The 26,613-nt window shown below is 37.5% G+C and overlaps 1 protein-coding gene across 1 annotated transcript; it reads right to left on the reverse strand.

Moving 5' to 3' along the window:
- Positions 1-11,578: 11,578 nt before the first annotated feature.
- On the reverse strand, positions 11,579-24,955 carry CASP1 (caspase 1). Its single transcript, XM_012748763.2, has 10 exons — positions 24,881-24,955; positions 23,995-24,261; positions 20,964-21,026; positions 17,797-17,912; positions 16,933-17,109; positions 16,264-16,498; positions 15,731-15,874; positions 12,927-13,036; positions 12,334-12,437; positions 11,579-11,679 (listed from the first exon to the last, which is right to left on the reverse strand). Exons 1-9 carry the CDS (start codon positions 24,885-24,887, stop codon positions 12,339-12,341), a joined length of 1,218 nt encoding a protein of 405 aa, XP_012604217.2. The 5' UTR covers positions 24,888-24,955; the 3' UTR covers positions 11,579-11,679; positions 12,334-12,338.
- Positions 24,956-26,613: the final 1,658 nt, after the last annotated feature.

Below are 26,613 nucleotides of genomic sequence, written 5' to 3' on the forward strand. Positions count from 1 at the left end.
GCATAATAAATGATATTATTATTTTAAGGTAAATATTTCCTACTAGAAAAGTAATCAAGGTTAATCATTTGTAGATTATCTAATGCAGTTTATCTTTTGAGAAAATCCTCAGGCATCTTATAAAGTCATTCGTTTAACATATATATAAGGACAACTACTCCATACCAGACACTGTTCTAGGTGTCAGAGGTTCAGTTAAAAGAGACCATAGTACCTGCCCCCATAACCTCAGTTTCAAGATGGGAAGACAAACAAGTAGCCCAATATTTAACTGGGATATTCAGAGTGTTAGCATGCGATAAGTGCTGAGAAGAACAACAAATTAATTATGGAAGTGGGCAATGAAATATTGGAGGACTCATTAAAACTGTAGACAGAGGAGCTAGAGAAGCCCAAAGTGGTCACTGTTTTTGGAAGCATATATTCAATTGATTATTCCAGAAATAAACTCAATGTGGCCAATTTATTTTTTATATATATATTTAATAGATGATTACCTAATAATAAAATGCAGATAATCCTTCAAAGTTATCAATTTCTCTACCAAAAATTCTCTTGAGATTATTAACTTATATCTTAAGGGAATAACTTTAACTTTGCCTTGCAAAGTGCTTCTACAGTGTTCATATTCTTTAATTTCATGGCCTGTTACCAATGACCCTGTCAGTTAGACAAGTAAAATAAGCATTCATTATATGTTATGAATAAGAAGAAGAGGTAAAAAGTTGGTTCAAAGTCTTGGCAAGCACAAGTTGCAGAATTGGGTGAGACGTGAGCCCACTCCCTCCACGATACTCGTTCTAGGTGATATGCTACTCTTCAACCTGGCTCTGTGGTGGGAAATCCAGAGTATAAAAGCAGAAGATTGAACCATGCACCTGCTTTTATGGACTTGAAGATAATTTGAGGGATATAGAGCATAAGCATGAAAGATTTGTAATGACATTAAAAGAGAACCTAGATAAAATAGGGAAATATCACAGCAGGGTCAGTAACATATGACCTGGAGCTAGGAGGGAGGGCTGCTCCAAGCAGGCAGAACACACTCTGCAGCTACAGGGCAGAGGGTTTCTGGTAATGGGAGGAGAAATAAGGTAACCAATTTATTAAATCATTTATGTGTTCTAGGTATGATGTTATGTCCTTTGACCCACTTGACAATGTTTGGGAAATTATTTTACCAGTATTCCAATTTTAAAGATCAGCAAACTGAGGCTCTGAATGAATGTGTCTTTCTCAATAGTGGGATCTGTGAGTGCAATGTGTAATTTTTTTGTTTTGTTTTGTTTTTTAATTTATAAAGAGTAGAGATGTGAGACCAGTGTAATCCAATGAGAGAAAATAATATGGACACAATGAAGAGGCCAAGAGTCAAAAGAGGGAGGAAAAAATAAAAACGTAATTTTGTTTGGGTCAAAAGAAATTTGGTTGGCCTTAGTGGGAATTAGTCTTGAAAGACACACTGGGTCTGGAATATGATTTATGGCAGTCAGCCTCAGTATGGAATTTAAACAGGTGTGACAGTCATAGGGAGCCAATGTGGCTTCTTGAGTAACAGAATCATATTATCATGCCTCTAAGTAGCTATTTTGTATTGAGTGTTTAACAAGACCCAGGCTCTGGAAGAAGTACTTCATCTATGTTGTTTCTGCTTGTCAAACTTTTTGAATATCCAGGCTAACCCCAAATTATCAAATCAGAATCTCACCCTGAGCCTCCAAGAATAAGGCTCAGTATTATGAACAAGTAAAAATAATCTGAGGTGTGTTTGATGTACATTTTCTGTTGAATATCACAGCTGAATGAAAATAAGAACTTTCTGAGGACCCTGCGCCCATGCACCACGAAATCTGGAACTTAATGGGACATGTTCTTTAAGGTATTTCTTGTCGCATATGAACCAGGAGCTGGGTCCTGAGTGGCCAGGGTACTGGGGTCAGGAGAAGAGGGAGGAGTGCCTGGGAATTGGGGCTGACTTCCCAAAGCAGCTGCACTAGAGGAGGGAACTGAGGGGGAGGGGAGCAGCAAAGATCTTGCCTGGACTGGCAGGCAGCCAGCAGGGGTGAGTGGTCCCCTTTGTCAGATTTAGCTACCAACAGTACAGAAAGTACTGACCCCTGGGACCTTTGCAAGGTGGAAAGGCTGATCTTGGAATTGAATTTGGCCTAATCCATGAAGAGAGATGAATGTGGTCTTGAATCTGGTGTGTTGCCTGGCAGCAGAAGCAGAAGCGGAAGCAAAGCTTCCTCACATTCAGCCCACGGGTCTTCCACTCAAAAGATAAGCTGTACTGACAGATGAAGTCTACAGACACACAAAAAAGCAAACCACTATGAGAAACAAGAAGCAGAAACAGAAACAAGAAACAACGAATTTAGATCCACAAAAATATGCAGCTGTTGGATGATTCAGATATGGATTATAGAATGGCAGTGTATTAGGGGTTTAAATTAATAAAAGCAGAGCAATTATTTTATCATAAGGAATAATCAGAGTAATTTCATGAAAATGGAACATGCATAAAGAAAAAAATCTCTTGCAATTAATAGTAGACAAAATAAAAGGCAGACACACAAAGTTTGTGAAAGCATAAGTCACCTGGCAGATATATCCAAATATAGTTGACCTTAGAACTATGTAAAAGTCAGAGGTGATGACCTCACAAACAGTCAAAAATTTGCATATACCTTTTGAATCCCCCAAAACTATTTTTAATGCCCCATACTATTAATACTAATAGTGTATTGGTGAATTGAAACCTTATCAATATTTAAACCATTGATTAACACATATTTTGTACGTTATATGTGTTATTTACTGTATTCTTACAATAAAGCAAGCTGGAGAAAAGAAAATGTTATTAAGAAAATCATAAGGAAGAGAAAATTTATTTACTATTTATTCAGTGAAAGTGGATCATCATAAAGGTCTACATCTTCATGGTCTTCATGTTGAGTAGGCAGAGGAGAAGGAGGGGTTGGTCTTGCTGTCTTGGGGTTGGCAAAAGCAGAAAAGGTAGAGGAGGTAGAAGGGAAGGCAGGAGAGGCAGGCACACTCTGTATATCTTTTCAGAAATATATAGTAAATTCTGTCTGACTTTTTGCTCTTTCATTTCTCTAAAATTGTTTCCACATGATAGTAGTTACTCTTCTATTGTTTGCTTTACTTTCGGTTCCCATATCATAGAAAGGCCCATTTCATAAAAGAATGCAAAAGCAATTTTGAATAATCAGAACCCTTCTGCTAGATTGTCTAATGCCAATTTGTTTTCTGGCACTGCTTCTTCTACATCTTCTTCTTCATCATCTGGTACTGATTTAGAAGCACTCATCACGCCTGCAATCCTAGCACTTTGGGAGGCTGAGGCGGGTGGATTGCTCAAGGTCAGGAGTTCGAAACCAGCCTGAGCGAGACCCCGTCTCTACCAAAAATAGAAATAAATTAATTGACCAACTAAAAATATATATACAAAAAATTAGCCGGGCATGGTGGCGCATGCCTGTAGTCCCAGCTACTCGGGAGGCTGAAGCAGTAGGATCGCTGAGCCCCGGAGATTGAGGTTGCAGTGAGCCAGGCTGACGCCATGGCACTCACTCTAGCCTGGGCAACAAAGTGAGACTCTGTCTCAAAAAAAAAAAAAAAAAAAAAAAAGAAACGACAGTGAGGTAGCACCGTTTATGCTATCCTGCATTAAGCTTAAGCCCGTTATCCAAAGTGAGGCATCACAAGAGCTGGAAAATGGGCTCCACATCCACTCAGCATCAAGTTGGTATTGACTGACTGAAACTATGGTGCTCAAAGGGTGGTAGTGTACACCAGGGATTCGGGGTGGGGGGTGTGACCCACATCTTAGGGATGTGGTGAGCATTGTGGGGGGGGGGAAGGAATGCCTCTAACCCTTCTTAGGGAGAGGCAAAGATATACAACGTAACCAAAATGTCAAAAAAAAAAAAAAAACTTTTATCAGGTGGTAGGCAGGTGGGAGGGGGGAGGAGGGGAAGAGTGCATACTTACATAATGGGTGTGGTGTGCACCACCTAGGGGTTGGACATGCTTGAAGCTCTGGCACGGTGGCGGGGTGGTGGTGGCAGGGGCAATATATGTAACCCTCACAATATTTGTACCCCCATAATATGATGAAATGAAAGGAAAAAAAATGTCCATACTACCTAAAGTGATCTACAGAATTAATGCAATCCCTATCAAAGTACCTTCATTATTTTTTAAAGATGGAGAAAAAATAATTGTATGTTTTGTATGGAACCAGAGAAGGTCTTGTATAGCCAAAGCAATCTTAAGCAAAAAGAACGAATTGGGAGGTATCAGTCTACCAGACTTCAAGCTGTACTACAAGGCTATAATAACAAAAACAGCTTGGAATTGGCACAAGAACAGAGACATAGACTTTTAGAACAAGACTGAGAATCCAGAGATGAAACCATTCACATATGATAATCTAATCTTTGACAAAGCAGACAAAAATATACACTAGGGGTAAAGAATCCTTATTTAATAAATGGTGCTGGGAAAACTGGATAGCTACATGAAGAAGAATGAAACTGGATCCCCACCTCTCACTTCTAACAAAAATCAAATCAAGATGGATAACAGACTTAAACCTAAGGCATGAAACCTTAAGAATTCTAGAAGAAGATGTTGGGAAGAGCCTTTCAGACATCAGATTAGGCAAAGAATTTATGAAGAAGAACCCCCAAACAATCACGACAGCAACAAAAATAAATAACTGGGATCTGATCAAATTAAAAAACTTCTGCACAGCCAAGGAAACTATCCTTAGAGTGAATAGACAGCCTACAGAATGGGAGAAAATATTTGCCTTCTACAAATCTGATAAAGGGCTGATAACAAGAATCTATTTAGAACTCAAAAAAATCAACAAGAAAAAGTCAAACAACCCCATCAATAAATGGGCAAAGGACATGAACAGAAACATTTCAAAAGAAGACAGAATAATGGCTAGCAAACACATAAAAAAATATTCAACATCTCTAATCATTAGAGAAATGCAAATCAAAACCACAATGAGATATCACCTAACCCCAGTGAGATTGGCCTCTATCAAAAAATCTCAAAACCACAAATGCTGGCAAGGATAGCACTATTAGGCATCTACCCCAAAAAGGAAAAGACATTCTATAATAAATACATCTGCACCCAAATGTTTATGACAGCACAATTCACTATTGCAAGGATGTGGAAACAACCCAAGTGCTCATCAATTTATGAGTGGAGTATTAAAGTTTGGTATATGTATACAATGGAATATTACTCAATTATAAGAAATGACAGTGATCTAGCACCTCTTATATTTTCATGGATACAGCTTGAGCCCATTTTCCGAAATGAGGTATCACAAGTTCAGAAGAAGAGGCTCCACATGTACTTGCCATCAAATTGGCACTAACTCATCAACATGATGGTGCTCACATGGTAGTAATATCCTCCAGGAATTAGGGGGTTGGGAGGTAAACTCACAACTAATGGATGTGGGGAGCATTGTAGAGGGGAAGGGCATGCCTCTAACCTTTGCTTGGGTGAGGCAAAGACGTAAAATGTTACCAAAATGTTTGTGCCCTTATAATATCCTGAAATAAAAAATAAAATAAAAATCAAAGAAATAAATATCAAAGAAAATAAAAATCAAAGAAAAATCTATTCAGGCAGCTATCCATTCTCCTTAATGATTTTCTTTTGTTTGTTTATTTATTTATTTTATTTCAAAAAATTTAGGAGGTACAAGTGTTTTTGGTTACATGGAAGAATTGTACTATGCTCAAGTCAGGGCTTTTAGAATACCCATCACCAGAATAGTGTACATTATACTCAACAGGTAGATTTTTATCCCTCAGCCCTTCCTATCCTCCCCTCTTCTTAGTTTTCAGTGTCTATTAGACAATTTTATAACCATCTATTTCTTTTATAAGTGGGAGTTTACCTCTTTACTGAGCACTCTCCCTATGGAAGCACTGTGCTAACTTCCTACAGGTCTGTAATTCTTACTATTAACTCTCCTCACACACAAGAATCTGTAGCTAAGATTAAGTACACAGTAAATCACACATCTAATAACAAGTATGGGAAAGAGGTGGAGTTGGATACATATCCAGACTAGTGTAATTCCCAAATCCAATCTAAGCAGAGAACTAAATTCTTATACTTGTAATAGCTCCTGCTTCTCAGCACAGCCTTCTTACTTTCACCTTGAAAGCCTTGAATCTGTGCTCCTCAAATGGCTTACCAGACTTATGTCTCAGAACCCTCCACAATGGCCATTCACTAGCTTGAGGCAACCCAGACGCTGAATGATCCCTAAATATTCATCTTGTCTGCCTGGTCACACTACAGTATTTTTGCTTTGGGGATTTCACTGTGTCTTAGTTTTGTCTTAGGGAACTCTAGATAATCCTCTGTGATTTTTCTACTACTCATTGAAGAGAACATTAAGTGACAGGTACACTGCATGTCACAGGAACAGTTCATATAGTACTGTTTTCTGTGCATAGTGGAACGTGAGATGGCATAAGGGGGGAACACATAAAACAATGTGCAAAAATCACTGTAAACACGAAGGTCTTCAATTGAGCTGTTTAAATTTCTTTTCCTAGTTCTGCATATCACATGGCTTCCTGCTCCTTCCATTTTTCAATTTATTTAGTCTGGGTGCTAGTGACTTCAAATCATAAAAACTCTCTAGAAATTGCTTCCTTGGGATTGAAGGGTAGAAAGCAAAAAAAGAAAAAAAAAGAAAAAAATCTTCCTCCTGTGGGCTTTATTAATGATATTGGCCAGTACAGAAGTGTGCTTCTTCTCTGAGAAGTGTACCAGCTTCTGTAGTGGGTTTTTCACACATACCACATTCTTCATTCACAGACTGGATTGTTTATATTGCTACTAGTCACTGAAAAGAAACAAATGTTTGTGCAATTATCCTCATATTTTCTTATTTCTCTCATAGTCTCTTTTCTTCCCCATCAAATCCCCTACTCTTCCTCTTTCTGTCTCTCTGTCTCTGTCTCTCTCACACACACACACACACACACACACACACACACACATTAACTCAGAGTCTGCTGTCCCACCTTCCCACAAATAGCAAAGGCTATATTCTGTCTTTCCTGAAAAAAAAATGCTAATTGAGCACAATAGACTTTGAAAACCTATAAAAAGAAATCATTATGTGTGTATATACTCATCGTCTCCCCTCCTCTCGCATATGCCTGACACCCAATGATTGTTATTGCTGTATGTGCACTTAAAACAAAAAAAAAAGTCATTGTTCAGTAGTAACCACTGGATCCAGTGAAAAGCACTCCATGACAACAAAATACTTGCAAATCTGTTATGGCCCCTGCACTAGAGCAACACAACACTCACCTGATAGTATTCCTGGATGATGATGTCCTTCAGTATATCCTTAAAATCAGAAGTCTGTCCTGATAACCATGTGTCCCATATTTGGAAGGTGGTGTTGCAGCAAGTTTGCAGCACCTGCTAGATTCCTGATACTCAAAGTTAGTCTTTACTGCAGCTGTAGTAGAACTGCCTGTAGCATCTGGAAATGCAGAATCTTGGGCTTTCCCCAGACGTGCTAATTCTTAGTTGGGTTTTAACAAGATCACCACATGGTTTATTTGTATGTTTAAGATTGAGAACACTGCCCTAAATACTTCTTCCCACTAATATCCTGTGAGATATCACAAGATACAAACACAGGAAAAGTTACCAATAGCAATTCAAGGTTCTGGAAGACAGCAAATGTTTTAATATTGAAGTCACATCATGAAAAGATTCCAGAGATAACGAATTTGCATTCAACTGAAATACTGCTTACTCATTACAACAAGTTGAAACAGTGAGTGTTACATTGGCAAATCCTCTCCCTGAATCTTAAGGTTCCACTTACCTACTTCCTCATGGACCATTGTATTTCCCATTAAAGAACTTAAAAGACAAAGCATTCATTTGTTTTATATTTTCCTGGAATACAGCAAGAAATAATATAAACTTGGAGGACTAGCAAATTTGCTTCTAGTCCAGATAGGCTAGATTATTATTTACTTTAAATGAATAAGAAAGGAAAGTTTGATAAAAAACTACCTTAAGCCATTTTCTGAAATAACAATGGCCTTATTATGTACGCTATTAATTCTCAATCATAAAATGTGTCTTTATCTGTTAAAGAATGGTAAAGAGTTACAAAGAGATGTTTGTAGTGGCATGCAGCTACATTACCCCCAAATAACTAGGAATGGTCAACACATCTGACATAAGTGCTGATGAGCATTCTGGTAGAGTCTCTTGAAGGGAAAATGATGACAAATACTAGATGTCAACATTCTATGGCTTAATTACCATACTGAGTTTATTTTAGAACAATAAGTGTGCTAGTAATAAAAAGTCTCTTAAAATGTATATAAATTTCCTAGATATATTGATGACTATTCATTTGTATAAATGAATTGCTGACTGACATCAATGTACACGCTTGAAAACAGTTTGGACTATGGAGAGGTCCGACTGTTAGCATAAGAAATTGAAGATTTGTCTGAACAGTGAGTAGGTGCTTGAAGTAAGTTTTTGGGTACCTGTAGTCTGCATTGTGAAAACATATTTAAATAGGGGGACAATCAGACCAATGTCAACATTAGATATATCTAAGGATACCTCATAGTAATTTTAGATCAGGGTCACATAAAGATGCTTGTGCATACAGTTGATCAAAGACCTGGTTTCTCTGTACTTGACCATCTCTCTTGAATCAGGTTCTTATAATTCCTACTGATGGATAACATTGTGTACAAGTTTGTCACATGGGTATGTATAAATAGATGAATATTTGAAAATAATGCCCTTTTCATTACAGAAAATATGCTTGCTTGCTTTAATTTTTTTAACTGATGTTAGGAGAATACAGGGAAAAATAGCAGTTAAATGCCATAATCACCATACCACTGGTGGTCCATTAGGACCCAATTTATCACAAATTGCATTGCTCACTCTGGTCGTTTACGTAAGTTGCCAAAACAGCTATTGATGCCATGTTAGTTGCCTCTGAAATGATTAACATATCTGGTTATGAATAACATTATGATTTTGTGCATCTGGCCCTTGGGCCTTTATATATACCTAGTTATTCAAATTATTGTGCTTGAAAATACAATGGGTATTTGAGGACCTACTTCACTCATGGGTCAAGGTAAAGATAATTTGAATTGAGAAGGTTGGTGGAGTTATGAGGGAAAAAGAGCTTTACTAACACCAAATGTGATCTATCCCTGAGACATTCTGAGCATCAGCCAGGCCACACCATGTCTTTACTGCGACCTCCTAATCGCAGCTTGAACTTTACATTGAAATAAGCCCTGCAAACCCAAGCTCCTTCAATATTCATTACCTCATGTGATCTCTTTCTCTGATCACAGATCAGGACTCTGTATCATTTTTCATAGTTGACTCATTGGAGATTTTGATCATGCAGCTCCCCACTGTCAATCTTCAGCAATGGCTGATCCCCTGAAAAATTAAGTCCCTTGAAGCTTAAAACCCAAGCTCTAAAGATTTGGCCCATAAAGCCCTTTTATTTATCTGACCACTAAGATACCCATTGCCATAGATCTCATAACCTATCTCTAAGTTGATTTCAAGTCTCCTTGCCATAGTCCAACTTTGATATTCTGGTAATCATAATCACTAATTTTTTCTTTTTTTGTCCACAAACAGCATACATTTTCTGTGACAACTTTGGATTCAAGAAGAAGCAGAGAGGACTGCAGAGTGCATTTAGGAACTTCCAGGGTTGTCTCTCACACAAACAGCTTACTATGGGTTTCTCCTGAGTTTGATTCCCAGGAGCTGGAAGAAAGGATTTAATTACTTCTTTTCTGGCTTGAGGACATCTGGCGACCATAGTCTCCTTCAGCGTCTCCAACACCAGGTCCTGAAATTCAACTTACAGGACCAACAAGAGAAAGATTCAATTTGCACAATATTGGCTCACCTCCCTTTTGTTATTTCTGCCTGTCACATAGCAATAAATAAAGTTTTTTCTAAGACCCGAATTCCTAGCTTTTAGTTAGAAAAGGACCCCAACTCACCAGATATGGGGAACAGTCTCTGTCCCTTCCTTTATTGTTTAAAAAAGCCTCAGATTCAAAACTAAAATTTGCTCGGTCTTTCCTTTTTGCAGGAGGTATGGGCATCTAATTACCCGTTGTAAAATTGCTTTTCAGAACTTCTAGGTTCATTGTCAGGAAGTCCCCTGTGATCAATATATTGGCTTCCAGGTCCTGAACTCAAGTTTCTTCTCGGATGGAAGAAAAAATGGAAACGACAAAACATCATTGTGTAGGTGGGCAACTCATTGTGTAGGTGGGCAACTGGGTGTTTCCTCCTTTTCCTTTTCTCTCTCCACGGTCCCCACACCTTCTTCCATTTATCCTTCTCTTCTGCTTTTGATCTCTCAGTATGTCTACCTCTAGTCACCTAAAAACTCAAGTCTTAGAAGAGTTAATCTAACAAATCTACTTTCATTGCCAGACAATAACAACCCAAATAGTTTGTACTTCCTATTTAAATTGTGTGGCTTGACCATGATGATAAATTTCCTTCATTGTCTCACTGTCATCTTAATCTCTAATTAGAAATGGCTCTGCCAGAACCCTCTTCTCCACTCCGATAGCATGCTTTCTTTAACTGCCCAAGCTTGCCTTAATGTTCTTAACATTAAATTTTTAGTGAAGGTGGCTCTTCACCTCTGCTTTTTGTTATCCTCTGACCAAAGACTCATCATGGAAGCAGAATTAGACTGTGGTAGAATGAACGCATGATTATACAAAACAGATCTGCCTGTGAGAATGATAAGGGAAAGAGGGGCAGAGGAGCTGTGCTGGGTTCAAGATTGAAGGTTTTTGAAAAGTCCAACATTTATTTTCACTTTTAATAAGTTTAGAATTAGAAAATGCTCATAATTGCAAATAAAACAGTGGCTATTACAGTCTTTCCTAAATCTTGTTGCTAAGTGAATGATTTCCTCCCAAACTCATTTTCCCTGTACCACATATTGACATCATTTTGCATACAAACGCACTCTAGCTTTTATTCACAGTATTAATAGCATTTACTGTCTGCTTAGTTTCATGGTTCTTGACTGTCTTGCCTTGTCCATGGGACTGTGAGCTACTAAGATTCTATGGTGAAATCAAAATTTACTTTGCATTCCCTAAATACCTTGACAAAGGGCAAAAACATATACGTTCTGGTCACGGCTTTGTCTTAGTAATTCTGAAATTTGGAAAAAGTAACTTATCACATTATGCAGTAACTGTCATTACTATTTGTCTTCTCTACATCTCTCCTGGTGAGCTCTAAATTCTTTTATGTCAGGCATCTGTATCTCTAAAGCTGAAAGCCTAGCAAATGGTTTTTCAAAGGAAAGATGGTGTTTTTAGGCAGTTCAGCTCTTACAGATCAGGTCTAAAGACTAAATCCATTACCTACTACAAGCTCCACTTCCTCTTTTCCCAGCATGGGGGGAAATAACAAAACAAAACAGGACAACTTTTTAATTTTTTTCTAAGTTTATTAAAATGTTTAAAGAATGTCTGTTTCCTACATGTTTGATCCCTAAAACAGGTACAGAATGGCGGCACTCCTGGATTCCTATGGGAAAAAGAAATAAAACAAACATTAAAAAAAAAAAAAAGTTCTATTAAAAGACACACAAGTTATAAGGTCACACCACCAATAGGAACATACGCACTTATAAAAGCAAAGAGCCCATGCTATGTCTAAATATCCCCCTGCTGAGGTGAAGGGGAGAAGCATCCAAAACTGAGCTTTCCTAATCTTATGGCCACCTCTAGGTCAGTATCAGCTGACCCTAGAGAGAGCAGTCTAACTGCAGAACTGCGAGAGAAGAACAACATACTCTGCACTGGCCAGAAGAAAGGCACCCTGCAGAACCCCCCGTGTATCCACTGCAGGTTGAGTGTCCCTTACCTGAATGCTTGGGACCAGAATGTTTTGCACTTCAGATTTTTTCAGATTTTAGAATATCTGCATTATACTTACTGGTTGAGCATTCCTAGTTTAAAAATCTAAATTTTGAAATGTTTCAATGAGTATTTCATTTGAGCATCACGTTGGTGCTCAAAAAGTTTTAGATTTTGATGGATTTCAGATTTTGAATTTTTGGATTATGGATGCTCAACCTGTATACCTGGAGACCTTGACCAGGATGGAGTTTCAGTACTCTTTTCTCAACCTCTCTTCTCCCAGCACCATGAACCTGCCCAAGACATTCATACAACTTACTTATTTTAATGTCCTGGGAAGAGGTAGAAAAGTCTTGTCAGAGTGGTCCTTTCAGTGGTGGGCATCTGTGCCCTACCATCTGGCTGGTCAAATGCAAATTGGACCTAAAACAGAAAGGAAAGCCTGTAGTTTTTTGGTTTTTTTTTTTTTTTTTTTTTTTTTTCTGTTTGGAGAATCTTCACTTAAGCCAGAAATACTGCAACAAATACAGCAACATAAATGTTAAACACAAAAGGTATTTGGATCTAAGGAAAGTATGCAATATGTGTATCTTAGCATTGAATGACCCTCCTCACCACTTTTTAAATCTGCTACTAGATCTGATAGCCATGATGAACACAGGCAAGTTAGAGTCCACTCATTTGTCTTTTCAGGGCAGGAGGGGAGTTAAGCACACAATTGTTTTATAGAGGTTGTGGGTCATAAGAGACTGAATCTGGCTTCCAGGTGTGTCATCTCTCAAAGAACTTAAAAACTCCTTTGGGAAGAAGTGTATAATTGGAAGATAAACAGGTCCAGATGTTTTCTGAGTTACCAACTGGAATAGACAAGCATCTAGGGAGGAAGAGTGGAAGAAGCATCTAGAGCCCTACCTTTCGAAAAATTTCCGCCAGGTGACAGTACCAGGCATGTTCTTGGAAATTCTCGATGAGCTTCATAATAAAAAGAGAGCCCCGTGTAGGATGTCGCCAGGAAACATTATCTGTGAATAAAGCACACTTCAAATTTGAAGATAGGCTCTTGCTTGGATGTGGAGAGGAAGCCACAGTATAAATATTTTCACTCTATCTGAGGCATGCTATTGAATGTACTCCATTTTCTATACACTGTATGCCATTTTTCAGTGAATGTGTTCAAAGTTCAATGAGTATGTTTTTACCAACATAGTCCTTGAGTTCAAGAAGCTGTAGATTTAGTAGAGAGTAAGAGCAAGGCAGAATGGATTAAGGGGAATGATTGAGCCTTGAGGAAAAAATATCTAATTTACAACTATGGGTGGTACTTACTATGATTAAAGTTAATTCACTCTGAAATACAAGGGCCTCAACTATACAGGGGAAGGTAAAGATTTCTGAGGATTGGATATAAGGCACCACAGGTTTCTGGATACTAAAGCATATATAATACCCTATATGCAGGGTAATTATATAAAAAAAACTTTTCAATTTATCTACTTCATGAATAATTTTAATGAAAATTAAATAATATTGACCATAAGATATTTATACAAAGAAAATGTTAACTAAATATAAAAATAGCACAAACAGAACAAAAGTTCAAATCTAGGAAGGGTTCATGAGGGAATGGTCACATCCTATTGGAGGACAAAATATTTTCATAAAGAAGAGAAATATTAAAGAAGAAATATATTACTTTTTTACATAGTTGACACACAGAAGTAACGAAGACATAAAAATCACACAAAATGTGTAAGAGAAAAGCAGTAGCAATTGCTGTGTAGTGAATCATGGACACATTTTTTAGCCACTTTATATATTTTATATATAAAATATATATTTATATTTTAAAATTATATTTATTAATAATAATTTATTGTTTTTTATATTATAAAATATATATTTATATTTTAAATTTATATTTATATTTTAAAATTTATATATTTTATATATATATTATATATAAAATATAAAATACAATACATTTTTTATATATATATATATACATAGAGAGAGAGAGAGAGAAAGAAAGAGAGAGAGCAATAATAAATTACCATTCTATGTAGAACCACAGCTGTCTTAAAAGACTGGCTCCAGTTAAATGAACTGGGTAAAAGAGATGGAGGAGACAGGTGTCTCTACAAATGCTTTGTGAAATTAAGGGAGATGGTGGTCATTTTTGTCAGGAGAGCACTATGATGCGGTTGGGAATGTGGAGCTAGGGTTGGTATTGGGGGTTGAAGATAACTAAATCGGAGTCTCTAAGAGTCACCTGGAAAGGAGGGATGAGGAAACTGATAGAAAAGAAGGAGACAGAAACCAGCAAGATCGATCTTGAGAAGCTGGGGACCTACAAAGGACTACACAGACATAGGAGAGTGTCCTGTGGAAGGCTGGGACCAAACGATTTTAAAGAACACATGTGTATAATATTAAAGTCTGCTAAATATGAAAAACCATAGGTTTTTTTTTTTGGGGGGGGGCGGTCACTGTTTTGATCATTGGAAAAGTCAGGACATGGACAACACAATGTAGAACCAGGCTCTCTCTCCTGAGCAGGGATTCCATTACCGAAAATCTGGAAGGTAAACTACTGAAGCAGACGTAGGGCCTCTGGGCCAGAGGTGACCAAGAGGATGTGAGTCCTCAGGAACTCACAAAACCTACTGAATGAAAGGACTCAAATGACTTTCGTTTAAACCTTGGTAAGGAAAATAACTGAGTTAAGTTACAAAATGCAAACATTTTTAATAACAGTATTCATTTCATGTGTGCTCTATTCAGTCAGGCTCAATATTTCCCTACATTATCTCATTCAATCTTTAGAACAATGATATTTATATTTATATGTATTTGTGAAGAATTCATAAAAAGCCCAGAGAGGCTAAATACCTGGAACTAGTTTACAAAGTACTAAAAGGTAGGGTGAGGATATAATAGCAAGATTCTTACACCAGGACTTATATTTAAAGAGATGTATTCTGCTTCATACACTCCACATGTCTAGTTAAAACCCACATTAATTTAGGGCTCCAGTATGCTTGGCCTGCTTTTCTGTTTCTGTACCTCCTGTCCTCACTATTCTCCTATAAATACTTGATGCGTTTGCAAATTGGCCTGATGAGTGATCCCAGCATTGCAGACCTTTTCTACGTAAAGTCAGATTCTAATTCATTTAGGTGTAAGATAGACTTCCTTTCATTTAATTATTGATTTAATTATTTGGAATATTACTTATTTTTTTTAATTTCAGAATATTATAGGAGTACAGAGATTTTGATTACACGATTTGCATTTGTGAAGTTTGAGTCAAAGTTATAAGTGTGCCCTTCACCAAGGTAGTGTGAACTGTACCCATTAAATGTAAATTCAGCTGTTCCCTCCTCCCTCCTCCCACCTACTTGGTTTCCATTGAGTTTTACTAATATATTTTGTAACAATGTGGACAGTTTTTCTTTTAATACTCTATTATTCCTCACAGTTCCAGGACAATATTTTGTACCATATAGAGGAGTTCACTAATTCTTAATTTAGTGAAAATATTTGTAAATTTGGTCTTTGTGGATAAAGGGAATTGAATGTATAACTGGGAGAAAGCCTTGAGTTGGTCTTCCAAAATTTTATGGAAAGTTCAACAGAGGTATCTGTGCTCTAAAGGGTGGGAGCAGGATCCTGTATTGATAACCCCCACAGAGATATTCTGTACAGAGACCCATTACCTGGTGTCGAAGAGCAGAAAGCAATAAAATCCTTCTCTATATGGGCTTTTCTAATGGCATCATCCTCAAAATCTTCTGAAGTCTGTAAGGTTAAGTTTCCAGAGGATCCTACTGAATCTTTTAACCACACCACCCCATAGTTCTCTGGAAAGACAAGATTTTGTTTCCAATTATAGCAATTTCTAAGAGATCTACTTTCTCCTCTAAACCTCTGTTCAATCATGTATATTAATTTATTTGTCTCTATCTTTCATTCACATGCACATACATACATATGTCTCAGGAATTATCTTTTCAATTATCCTTAGCTCTCCTAAATCTCAAATGAATTCTAACAACATCCAGACCTCAAAGCTTGAACATGGAACTACTAACCATCTATACAATTCAGGGAAGCCACAATCCTGACTAGTGACAGTACTTGTTTTTAGACTTTAAGAAACACACACACACAAAATATAAAAATATCAGATGCATACAGATGATGAGGTCACTATTTGAATGGCTTGAGTATCATAGACATCATCACTCACCACCACGGCAGGCCTGGATGATGATCACCTTGGGTTTATCGGTCAAATTTGGACAGTTACAGGTATTCAACATTCTAAATATTTCATTGATTCCTAATACATCTGGATCTTGTTCAGAATATCTCTTCCCACAGATGCCTTTCTGAATCCCATGAGACATGAACACCAGGAAAGTGCTGTCAGAGGTTCGGTGCTCTGGGCGGGCAGCAAATGCCCTCAACTCTGTAGTCATTTCCTGAAAGAGACCATATCACTGATTTTGGACTATGTCATTGACTATCATGGTATCTTGGAATTCCAATAAAAAACACATAAGGAAAATTTTAAATAATTCCATAAAAATTAACGGAGTGGGAAGAAAAATTTAAGCCTTAAACTGAAAGAGGTGAAAAAAAGTATTATACGATGCCATCCAGTGATTTCTAGTACAACAGAGAAGGTGACATTACTGAGTTAACAGAACACTTCCCAGTTAGATGTTACCCCAGGCTGTTGCTAGAAGACTCTTATGTAAAAGGGAAATATGTAGCCTCAAGTACTCTTCAATGGGAAAATTAGATTTTTAAACTATCAAGAGAGTACATTTCCCAGTACAACCACCAAGCTTTCTAACATTACTTATGGTTATGAAGGGCATGGCCATTGTCTCTACAGTATGGTAGTCCTTACCGAAGCAGTGAGATTTTCTTTGACATCCACACTGTACCCCAGATCTTCTAGCAGCTTCTTCATATCTCTGATATCAACATGAGCTCCAGACCTTCTGGGAAGATTGTCAAACTCTGTGTTACAGATAATGAGAGCAAGACGTGTGCGGTTCCTCCACTTTTCCATTATTGGATAAATCTGTAGAAAAATGCAGATTGGATGAACAGCCTTGTCCTCTCCAATTAAATATTCATCTTGTGAGTTTATAACTGCTTTCCCTTGCTAGCCCTGTCAAGAAACCAAATCCCATAACTATGCATTAAAAACAGGGATGGGGATTGAGTGTTACAATAGGAGTAGGAATGGAGTTTGCAAATGCCCAAATGGCAGGTGAGCTACTGATTTAATTATTCTTGACAGGTAGGACATTGGAAGATGCATAAGCCTTGAAGCAAGAATAAGACTGACTCCTCCAATTTCTGATTGCTTAACTTTGGGCAAAATATTTCACCCTCCCATGCCTCAGTTTCTTGATCTATGAAATGGATCTAAAAATGGTCACTTTTAGTATTAAAGGCATCATTATTTGCAAAATGCTTAGAACAATGTCTGACTCATACTAGGCATTCAGTAACTGTCATTGTTGCTATCCTTATGAGAATTATTACCTACTCAAGGAATGAGACCCAACCTGAAGCTCTCTATACAAACTTGGGATTCTAGGACATAGGAATCTTTTATGTAAAGGAAGGACAGGGTGATTCTCCAGAACCTCTCAATGAACTTGGCTCTAAGGAAAAGCCACTGCACTGATGGAGACCATTCAGAATGGTCTCCAGTGCATCTTTCACTCCCCCCCCCATCTTTGTGTTCTGAGCACGGCACCTCTGCTGACTGTGCTTCCCGGATCCTTAGGGCTTTTTCAAGGGGACAAAGCTTGAGGCTCCTTCCTGGGCCTGAGGATGCGAGCATAGCTGGGTTGTCCTGCGCTGGCTGAGGAGCTGCAAGAGATGAGGAACATCATGGAAAATGGTGTCCGTGTGTGTCCCGCTGTATGTTCCTCACAGCATCATCTGTGTATGAAGCCACAGATGAGGAAACGCATTCTTGGGAGGATGATCCCGATGAAATCATTAACATCGTTCAGTGAGTGAATGGCTCCTAATGGAACACAGTCTAAGCCAGGGGACATTTCCAGTGGAGTAACACAAGCATCTACCTTCATACCTGAGAATCAGCACTTTTACAAATATTTTAGATAAAAACATAGAAAATAAGCTTTTCAAAGCCATGAATAATAAAACACTCAGAAAACAATCAGCATTTTAGATAATTGTTTAAAGGTAATGTTATTTAAAGAGATTCATAGTCTAAGGTAAAGTTTTATGGGAGCAGGTCTTAAGTTACTATTTTTAAATGTTTTTAAAAAGATATATAATTTATCTATTTATTTGCTTAATAGACATGATGATAAGCATTAAATACAATTTTTGAAAAATGAGCCTTTGTTCTGTCCTTCAAGGTCTTTTTCTAGTATGTGTACATATGGAGAAGAAGAGGAAGAATATTGAATATTTGAGCTAGAATGAATGTGAAGTAGAGTGATAAATGCTAGAATCAAGGTGAACTCCAGATGGATTCATATCACTAAACATTGATTGTAAAAATATATAAGAAAGAGTTTTCACAACAGTTTATGTGAGAAAATCCCTGAGGCTTTTATTTGATCACAAGTTCAACACCATCTGACAACGGGATGTATTTGCCGAAGAAATTAATGTAACATTTGTCTGTGTAAAAATAGAAATAAGTTTTCTAGATGTTGGCTATACCACCCTAAACACACCCAATCTCTTAAAAGTTAAGCAGGGCTGGGCCTGGTTAGTATTTGGATGGGAGAATCTCTGAGAAAATGAACTATTAAAGTGAGAAAATTATATTCAATTTTGAAAATTATTTGAGAAATTGTTGTATAATCAGTTAGGGAAACCAAGGCAGCATGAAATGTGTTGACTGTGGAGAAGATAAGAGCTAATTAGAATAGGTATTTTGGACAAAACTATAAAAATAATCATTAGGTGGAAGAAATGTGTTTCTTCTAGGGAACAACAGAAAAAAATAAATAGAAGTATTTGAATTGTATTTGAGCTAATTTTACTTAGGGATAGGGTATTTGGCATATTGAGTTTGCCATCCCATGAAATATCTAAAAAAACATTCAGGGTATAATCACACTTTAATAGATTCAGTAATTTCTAAACTTTATGAAGTATTTGTTTTATTGGCCTCTAAACTTATCTTAAATATAAGGTCCTTTAGTTTTAGGAGAAAAAAAGTCACTTTTGGATAAAATTATAATAGAATTGTGGGTGAAATACTGTTACAGGAAAAAGATTAATTATCTAATAAGCAACAGACTTAACTCATACAAAAATAAAATTGGCTAACCAAAATTTTAGTATATGTTGGTCATGTCAGGGCACAATAAAACCGAGACCATTATTTTTCAGGGTAGAGCATTGAAACATTTTTAAGAGCTTCCTTGTCATCTCAGTCACAGATATTTCCTGTGCTACCTCTAATATAGTATGGAATAAAAATTTTTGTGCTTAAATTTTTATGGCAGAGACATGGTAGACACTCTCAATGTTTACAAGGAGAGCCAAAAAGACCCTCTTCTCTTGTTCCTTAGCACTCATCTAATCTACGCTGCCAACCACCCTAGCAGTTAAATATTACCATATGGCTGGGTTCTAGCTAAAGGAATGCAAACACAAGTAAGAGATGACACAACTTGACTGAGCCCAGAAAAGGCTGCTATGAATGATTCCACATATTCTTTCCAATGCCGCTAACTGGAAGGTTATGACAACAGTTATTTTAGCATCATATGTTGCAGCTATCAGAGTCGTAGAAGGGAAGAGGTCTTGGTTTTTGGGTTAGCATTTGGAGAAGGACTGTCTACCAGTGGCCAGTTTAGAATTTTTGTAAATGTTGAATAAGTTTCTATCATATCTGAGCCATCATGAATGTTTGACTTTGTTAAAGCATCCTGTGGTATCTTAAGTAATACAGGTGTGTGTTGTTCAGTTCTATCTCTACATTTTTGGATTGGTTTATTTTGATGGTAGAGATTCTTAAACATATAATCATTCATGATTCATGTACTCATGCAAGCTCAATAACAGTGAGAGCATTGTTTGTCTTATTCAGTATTCCCTACGCAGTCCATAGAACAGGCTGTGGAACATAGTTGGCATATGATTAATATTTTCCTAATGGTTTAGTAAATATAATAATAGTAATTCTGATGCAATTATTTAATGAAATGTTCTCTTAACAAATACTGATTGCATGCAAACTATGAGCCCACCACTGTGAGATTGGAGAGTACCTATGAGTAAGGTAGATGTGTTTATCTTTGTCATAAAGCTTAAAGAAAGGAAATAATGAATTTATTTCTTCAAATTATAAGAAAAATATTGTAAGAATTATGGCTGGAGAATTACAGGGCCCTTTAAGAAGAGGATCTCTGAAATATAGTAGTAGAAGTAGAAATGAAGGGACAGAGCTGGACTCGAGAGAAGAATCCATACAACTTGGCCACTGTTCGAATGTTGGAGGTGAGGGAGAAGGAAGAGCCCAGGATGAATTTCAGGTTTGGGGTTTGAACAACAGATTAATGAAGACAGGAGAAACTGGAAGAGAATCAGGGTAGGGAAAAATGACAAGTTCAGCTCTGGGAATGTTTAGATAGAAGTGTCTGTTGGAGATGTCAGTGAATATGTTCAGTAGGCACTTCAATAGTCAAGTTTGGCACTTAAGTGGATAAATGAGATTTGACACACAGATTCAGAATTTGTTAGTATAAACATGGGTAGTGAAGCTTTGGCAACAGCTCCTGATAATGGAAAATAGATTAAGAAGAGGAAAAAGTCTATGTTCAATTCTTGAGAATTATCCATGGTGTTCTCACCTGAAGTTCACCCTGTGACATTAACATCAAGGAAGATGGGGTTCAAAGAACTCTCTTTCTTTAAAAACACCCTTACCTGAGAAGGAAGGAAACACTGCTTGGGCATCCTGCAAAGGCAAGTCATTTTCAGGTTGTGGACCTGAAGAAAAATGAAGAATATTAAAATAGTTTCTTACCAGCTATGAAGAATTTTACCCCAATGTATTGAACACTCCCACTGAAAATTGTTTTCACAGGCCTGACGGATTAATCATAATAAATCCTATTCAAGCTGTGACTTACCTGGAACCACACTCATCACTGGGAAGCAGGTAGCCTCTACCTATGAATGACTAGACAGTTATGTAACAGCTAAGGCAAAATTAAAGAGTGTCTGTGAGTGACTTCCTGGATCTCTGATTTCTATGATGAAATCAGAATTGAGAAATTAGGTATAGAATCAATAATTCTACTGACACATGTATGCCAAGGGGGGTCCTGAGGTAACCTCACTATGTAACAGGTGTATACAAAGGAGAGTTGCCTAACCCCGAGCTGACTCTGGCTTTGGAGAAAACTATAAAGAAAAGGCATCTGTGTTTGGACACTTAAGCTTGCTAAGATATTTATCACAGCAGAAAACGGTGAGGTGAACATTGGCCACATCAGAGGGAAACAAACCCTAGTTCCAAGCCTGAGATGAAGTGGTGAAGTTCTCAAAGGACTCTATTTAGATCCTGGGAGGTATAGAGTTCAGAGAAATGAGGGGACTTGCAAGGGCTTTTTATATCTGCTTTTAGGAAGAGAAGTTAATAGTAATGCCTTCTCCATTTTAAAATTACAGATATTTGTGCAAAGTCCCTAAAAAATATTATTATCCCCTTACAAATTTCTAAAAAAATTTTCGAATTTATTACTCAGTGATGTTAATGATTTTCCCCTCTTGTGAGCTAGTGAAATTTCTGTGGTCCAGAGTGACTCCTAACACATGTGTTAGACTATTTTATAAGTTTAATGGTATGCTATATATGAAAGTTACAGGAAATTATTCTGTAAATATTACTATATGACTTCTATCCCACACCACTCTCTATTCTCTATACTATAATGGTATTTTCTCTACTTTGTCACCATGAACCATAGGAGGAATAAAATTAATAATAATAATGTCTGATCCTTTAAAGGCATGAACTCATTCAGCTCTGCAATGCATTATGTCAAAATGGTTTAGCGAATTTCCTAAATGTCCAAGAGCAGAAAAGTACTGGAGCCTGGATATGAGCACAAATCTGTCCTGACTATCAATCCTGGGCTCTTCATCACTAAGCCACTCTGCCAGATGGCCCACAAGGCTGCCACACGTCAATGTATGTAACAGGAGCTCTGGCCACAATCTCTAGACAATCTTCCAGGTAAATTCAATCTGCCTGTCAATACCTTGAACCCTACTCTGAAAAGGAAAGTGCTGGTGGCCCTCAGTTAAACTATGTATAAAATCATTCAAAACTGTTAGTATTTCTACCAGACTCTTGGAAGACTGTCAATTTCAAGAATAAGAATTTAAGTTAATTCTATTTACAGTGTCGTAAGGATCTCAATATAAAAACATCTATTTGAAAAATTTATTCTAAACACTTTAAAAATTGACACAAACTAGCAAATGAATACTTTGCCTTTATTTTATAGAACCAATTGAAGATAAGATTTATGCAGAGAAAATACTGTCCATTTATTGCTGTTAATGTCATAGGATGTCCTACTAAACTAAGTCCAGGCAGCATGATGGGGTTTGTCATATCTAGCCCATCTAGCCTGCTGGGCTACAATTACTACCAATACAATCAAGAATATTAACTGAAAGAGACACTGTTACAGTTGTAGTGTACATGTCAAGGACTTTTATCTAGAAAGTTCTCTCCCATTAGAGTACCTTCAAATATTATATCTAATTATGATAGCCCATGGCCATGAAAACAACATTGAATGAGGAAATACTATTTGATAACTAGAGAGGCAAACCCCAGGAGTTAGAATTATCACAGTGGGTTGTGTAAGTGTCTCTAGGATTCAAGGTCTAAGGGTTGAATGGTGCAAGGAAGAAGAAATTATGGCTATTCTACATTTAATCTTAACCCTTATTGTTATTGATTGGTTGTCTTTACTTTAGAGAGTATGGGGGGCATGGGGAGGGAGATAAAATGTAAAATGTGTATTGAAAAAAAATAAGAAATTTATTACACACAGATGAACACAGAAAATATCTGCAATGTCAGCTCAGACAGGCATAGGCTTCTCCTAACCATTAGGAAAAAAAGGTTTCTTACTTTCAAAGAATACCTCTCTCTGAATTGGCTCTGGGAGGTACAGCAGAGATGAATGGCTGGGAGTCCCCAGAGCTCCCGTCTTCCCCATGTGGAAGGTCTATGGGTGATAGGCTCAGGCCAGCTCAGAAGGAAGCCCCAGCCCCATATCAGGTCCTCAGGGAGATTGGAGCTAGAGCTTAGGACTCACAGATGTTGTGCAAGTGGGTACCATACCACTGGGCAAGCTTCCTCAAAAGAAAATGCAAGGAGGCAATTGGAAGAAAGAGTCCACTTGAAATCCTCACTTTTCTAGAATCATTCAACTTATTCTCTGAGTGTTTCCCCATCGCCAAAATATAATTTATTCTTCCTAGACAGCAAAAATTTATATGCAAGTTATTAAAAAGTCTTTAATTACATACCTTAAATCTTCATGTGAGAAAACTACATACACACCTAGAAACACCCCAAATTTAACAAAACTAAAGAAATTAATAGTATTGGAAATAATAATGATGTGCCTTGCCAGGAGAACTGGAACATGGATGGAGTATGAAGATTTTCCAGTGGCTCTCATGAACTTTAACAAATGATCTACCACATAGAACAAGAAATGAGCTTCAATCACAGGAAGGCCACTGAGGGAGAAGGAAGAGGAACAAGAAGAGTCATGGGACATGCAGTAGGCCCTGGGACAGAAATGGGGCCCATTAAGCTGAAGATAAGAAAATTGTCTTCAAAGTAATGTGACTAATAAAGAAATAAAATGTTGGGCACAGAGACACAGGGAATGCGTGAACTCTAGTCTGAGCCATTGACCCTTACCTGGGGAGAGCTCCAGCGTCTGGGCAAGGTGGAAGTCATCGGTACAAACGTACATGATGAAAATGTTGCTTGCCTGGGGCCCTTTCCGAATGACAGCATCAATCAAAGCTCGGGCTTTGTCCATAGCTGTAGCATTTTCATCTCTTACTTTCTCCATCTCTTCTTGGTTCAGCACCCTTTTCTCTAATAGTTCATCCAGCAAGCCATTTATGGTACCTGTGCCCACTGAGCGGATAAACTGCCTCCTCTTCTCCTTCAGGACCTTGTCTGTTCCGAGAACAAGGACATCTCAAGTCATGAAAACAGCCTCATTTTCCTCCCATGTCATCAACAGGGAATGGCCTCCTTGAGATCCCATCAATTAAACATCCCTCTCCAGCCAGCTGGGAAATCCCTTCTCTTATTCTATCACCGTCCCACTTTTCCCCCTAGTTACCCATGTATGCTCATGGAGTGGCCTGAAGACAGAATTGCTATCCCCAAGTTAGTACTTGAAAAGCAGAGATCATCCTTTTGTGCCTTGTGCTTATTCAACTCTGAATAATAAAATAATGAAACTGTGTTTGCCCCCTTCCTTTGCGGACAGCAGGAGCTGGTCTTCATCCTGTGCTGATTCTGCAAGCTCCGTCAGATTTACAAGGTTGGAGACTTCAGTTAAGATTGCAAAATGACAGCAGGATATGAGCGCAGCCCCAGTTAATTTTTGCCCTGGCATTTCCACCCCTGCGAAAGTCCTCTGAGCCTCTTTCCTCCGCCCTCTCGTTCCTCTCCCTCAATTTTGCTCACCTAAACCTCCACAGAACCTAGTTATGGTTTCTAGAAGAACCAGCTCCTTCCAAAACTGTTTCTTCCCACTGACCTGTCCTTTTAAGAGTAAAGCACTCACCGGCCATGGCTGTTTTCTCCTACCCTTCTCTGGAGTGAAATTGAAAGTGTTCTTGCTTCCTTTTCAGCAGGGCGGGAGCACATATTGAGAAATACCCGCTGCACATGCATATGCATGCCTTTATACATATATATTTTTTTTTTCCCAGAGGAGTAACCAGATTGCTAAACTGAAATGCAGACTGCATCAGGGAGTATATCCTTGGAAAATTTTCTTCACTTGGAACAGGTCATGGCAGGAGGACATTAGGACTTTGAAAGTAAGACAGGAATGATAAAATAGATATACAACTAAGTCCACACAATAAACAGTCTTCCATTTTTCAGGACGTGGAATCAGGGAAAGTAACTCCTTCTTTGTGTATTAATTGAGCCCCTGTTCCCCCTGCTATGTCCTACAACCCTGGGGAGAGTCCCAGGAACTGTATGTCCCTGTGAAGCAGCTTTGCTTTTAGGAATGGAAACAATTTTTACTAACATCCAATATTTTCCTATCTGCTGCTCTTGCTTTTCAGATGTCTTGCTTTTGAGGGAAATCGCATCATTGAAAGAAAAAGCGGAGGTGCTGCACCCAAAATGTGGAACTTAGCATTTTAGCTTTTTCTTCCTGGGCAAGATAGTAAACTTTTCTATGCATTGATTCCTCTGTCTATAAAATAATTTTATTAATAGTACATACCTACATAGTTCTGAGCATGAAGTGAGTGAAAATGTGGAAATTGTATAGAACATTGCCTGGAACATTGTAAACAATAATAAATGATATAATTATTTTAATGTAAATATTTCCTACTAGAAAAGTAATCAAGGTAAATGATTTATAGATTACCTAGTTAAGTTTATCTTTTGAGAAAATCCTCAGGCATCATATGAAGTCAGTCATTTAGCATATATATAAGGAAGACTAATCCATACCAGACACTGTTCTAGGCATTGGAGGTTCAGTCAAAAGAGACATGGTACCTTCCCCTGTAACCTCATTTTCAGGATGGGAAAAAAACAAGTAACCCCATATTAACTGGAATATTCAGAGTGTTAGCATGTGATAAGTGCTAAGAAGAACAACATTATGAACATGGGTAATGAAATATTGGAGGATTCATTAAAACTGTAGACAGAGAAGCCAGGGAAGGCCCAAAGAGGTCACTGCTTTTTGTAAGCCTGTATTCAATTGATTATTCCAGAAATAAATTCAATGCGAACAATTTATTTTATGTGTATATTTAATAGATGATTACCTAATAATAAAATGCAGATATTCCTTCACAGTTATCAATTTCTTTACCAAAAATACTCTGAGATTATTAAGTCATTACCTTAAGGTAATAAGGACCTAGAGTTATTCAAACTTCAGATTTTGTTTGTGTGTGTATGTGTGTTTCCAGTTGCATGCACACTCATGAATGTATGTGAATACACAGGGCATACCTAAATTAAATATTGATGGCTGGATTACAATTGCTTTAAAAGTCTATGCAATTCAAAACAAACTCGCCTTTTGACATGTGGGCCACCAGTTTTTCTGCCTGTGGTCTAGCCTAAGAATTAAATGTATTTTAGTTAGAATACAATTCACCGTGTACTAGGCAACGACATGGATTTTAATTTAAGTGGCTTCTCAAGGTGTTTTCATCTTTACTTTGCCACTTACCCAATTCCTTTGCATCTTACCACAGGGGATACTTGTGGCAAGGAAAGAAGCAGTAATTTCATATGCATTGCTTCTCTTCCATT

This window comes from Microcebus murinus, chromosome 4 (assembly GCF_040939455.1).
Source record: "Microcebus murinus isolate Inina chromosome 4, M.murinus_Inina_mat1.0, whole genome shotgun sequence".
In the NCBI taxonomy this organism is placed as follows: Eukaryota; Metazoa; Chordata; class Mammalia; order Primates; family Cheirogaleidae; genus Microcebus; species Microcebus murinus.

Excerpts from the sequence above, each read along its gene's own strand:
- CASP1 (XM_012748763.2), bottom strand. Across the intron at positions 21,027-23,994 it reads GACGCTGGAGCTCTCCCCAG|GTCCACAACCTGAAAATGAC; the intron begins GTAAGGGTCAAT and ends ATTTTTCTTCAG. Across the intron at positions 16,499-16,932 it reads AAGAAAATCTCACTGCTTCG|GAAATGACTACAGAGTTGAG; the intron begins GTAAGGACTACC and ends GGTCTCTTTCAG.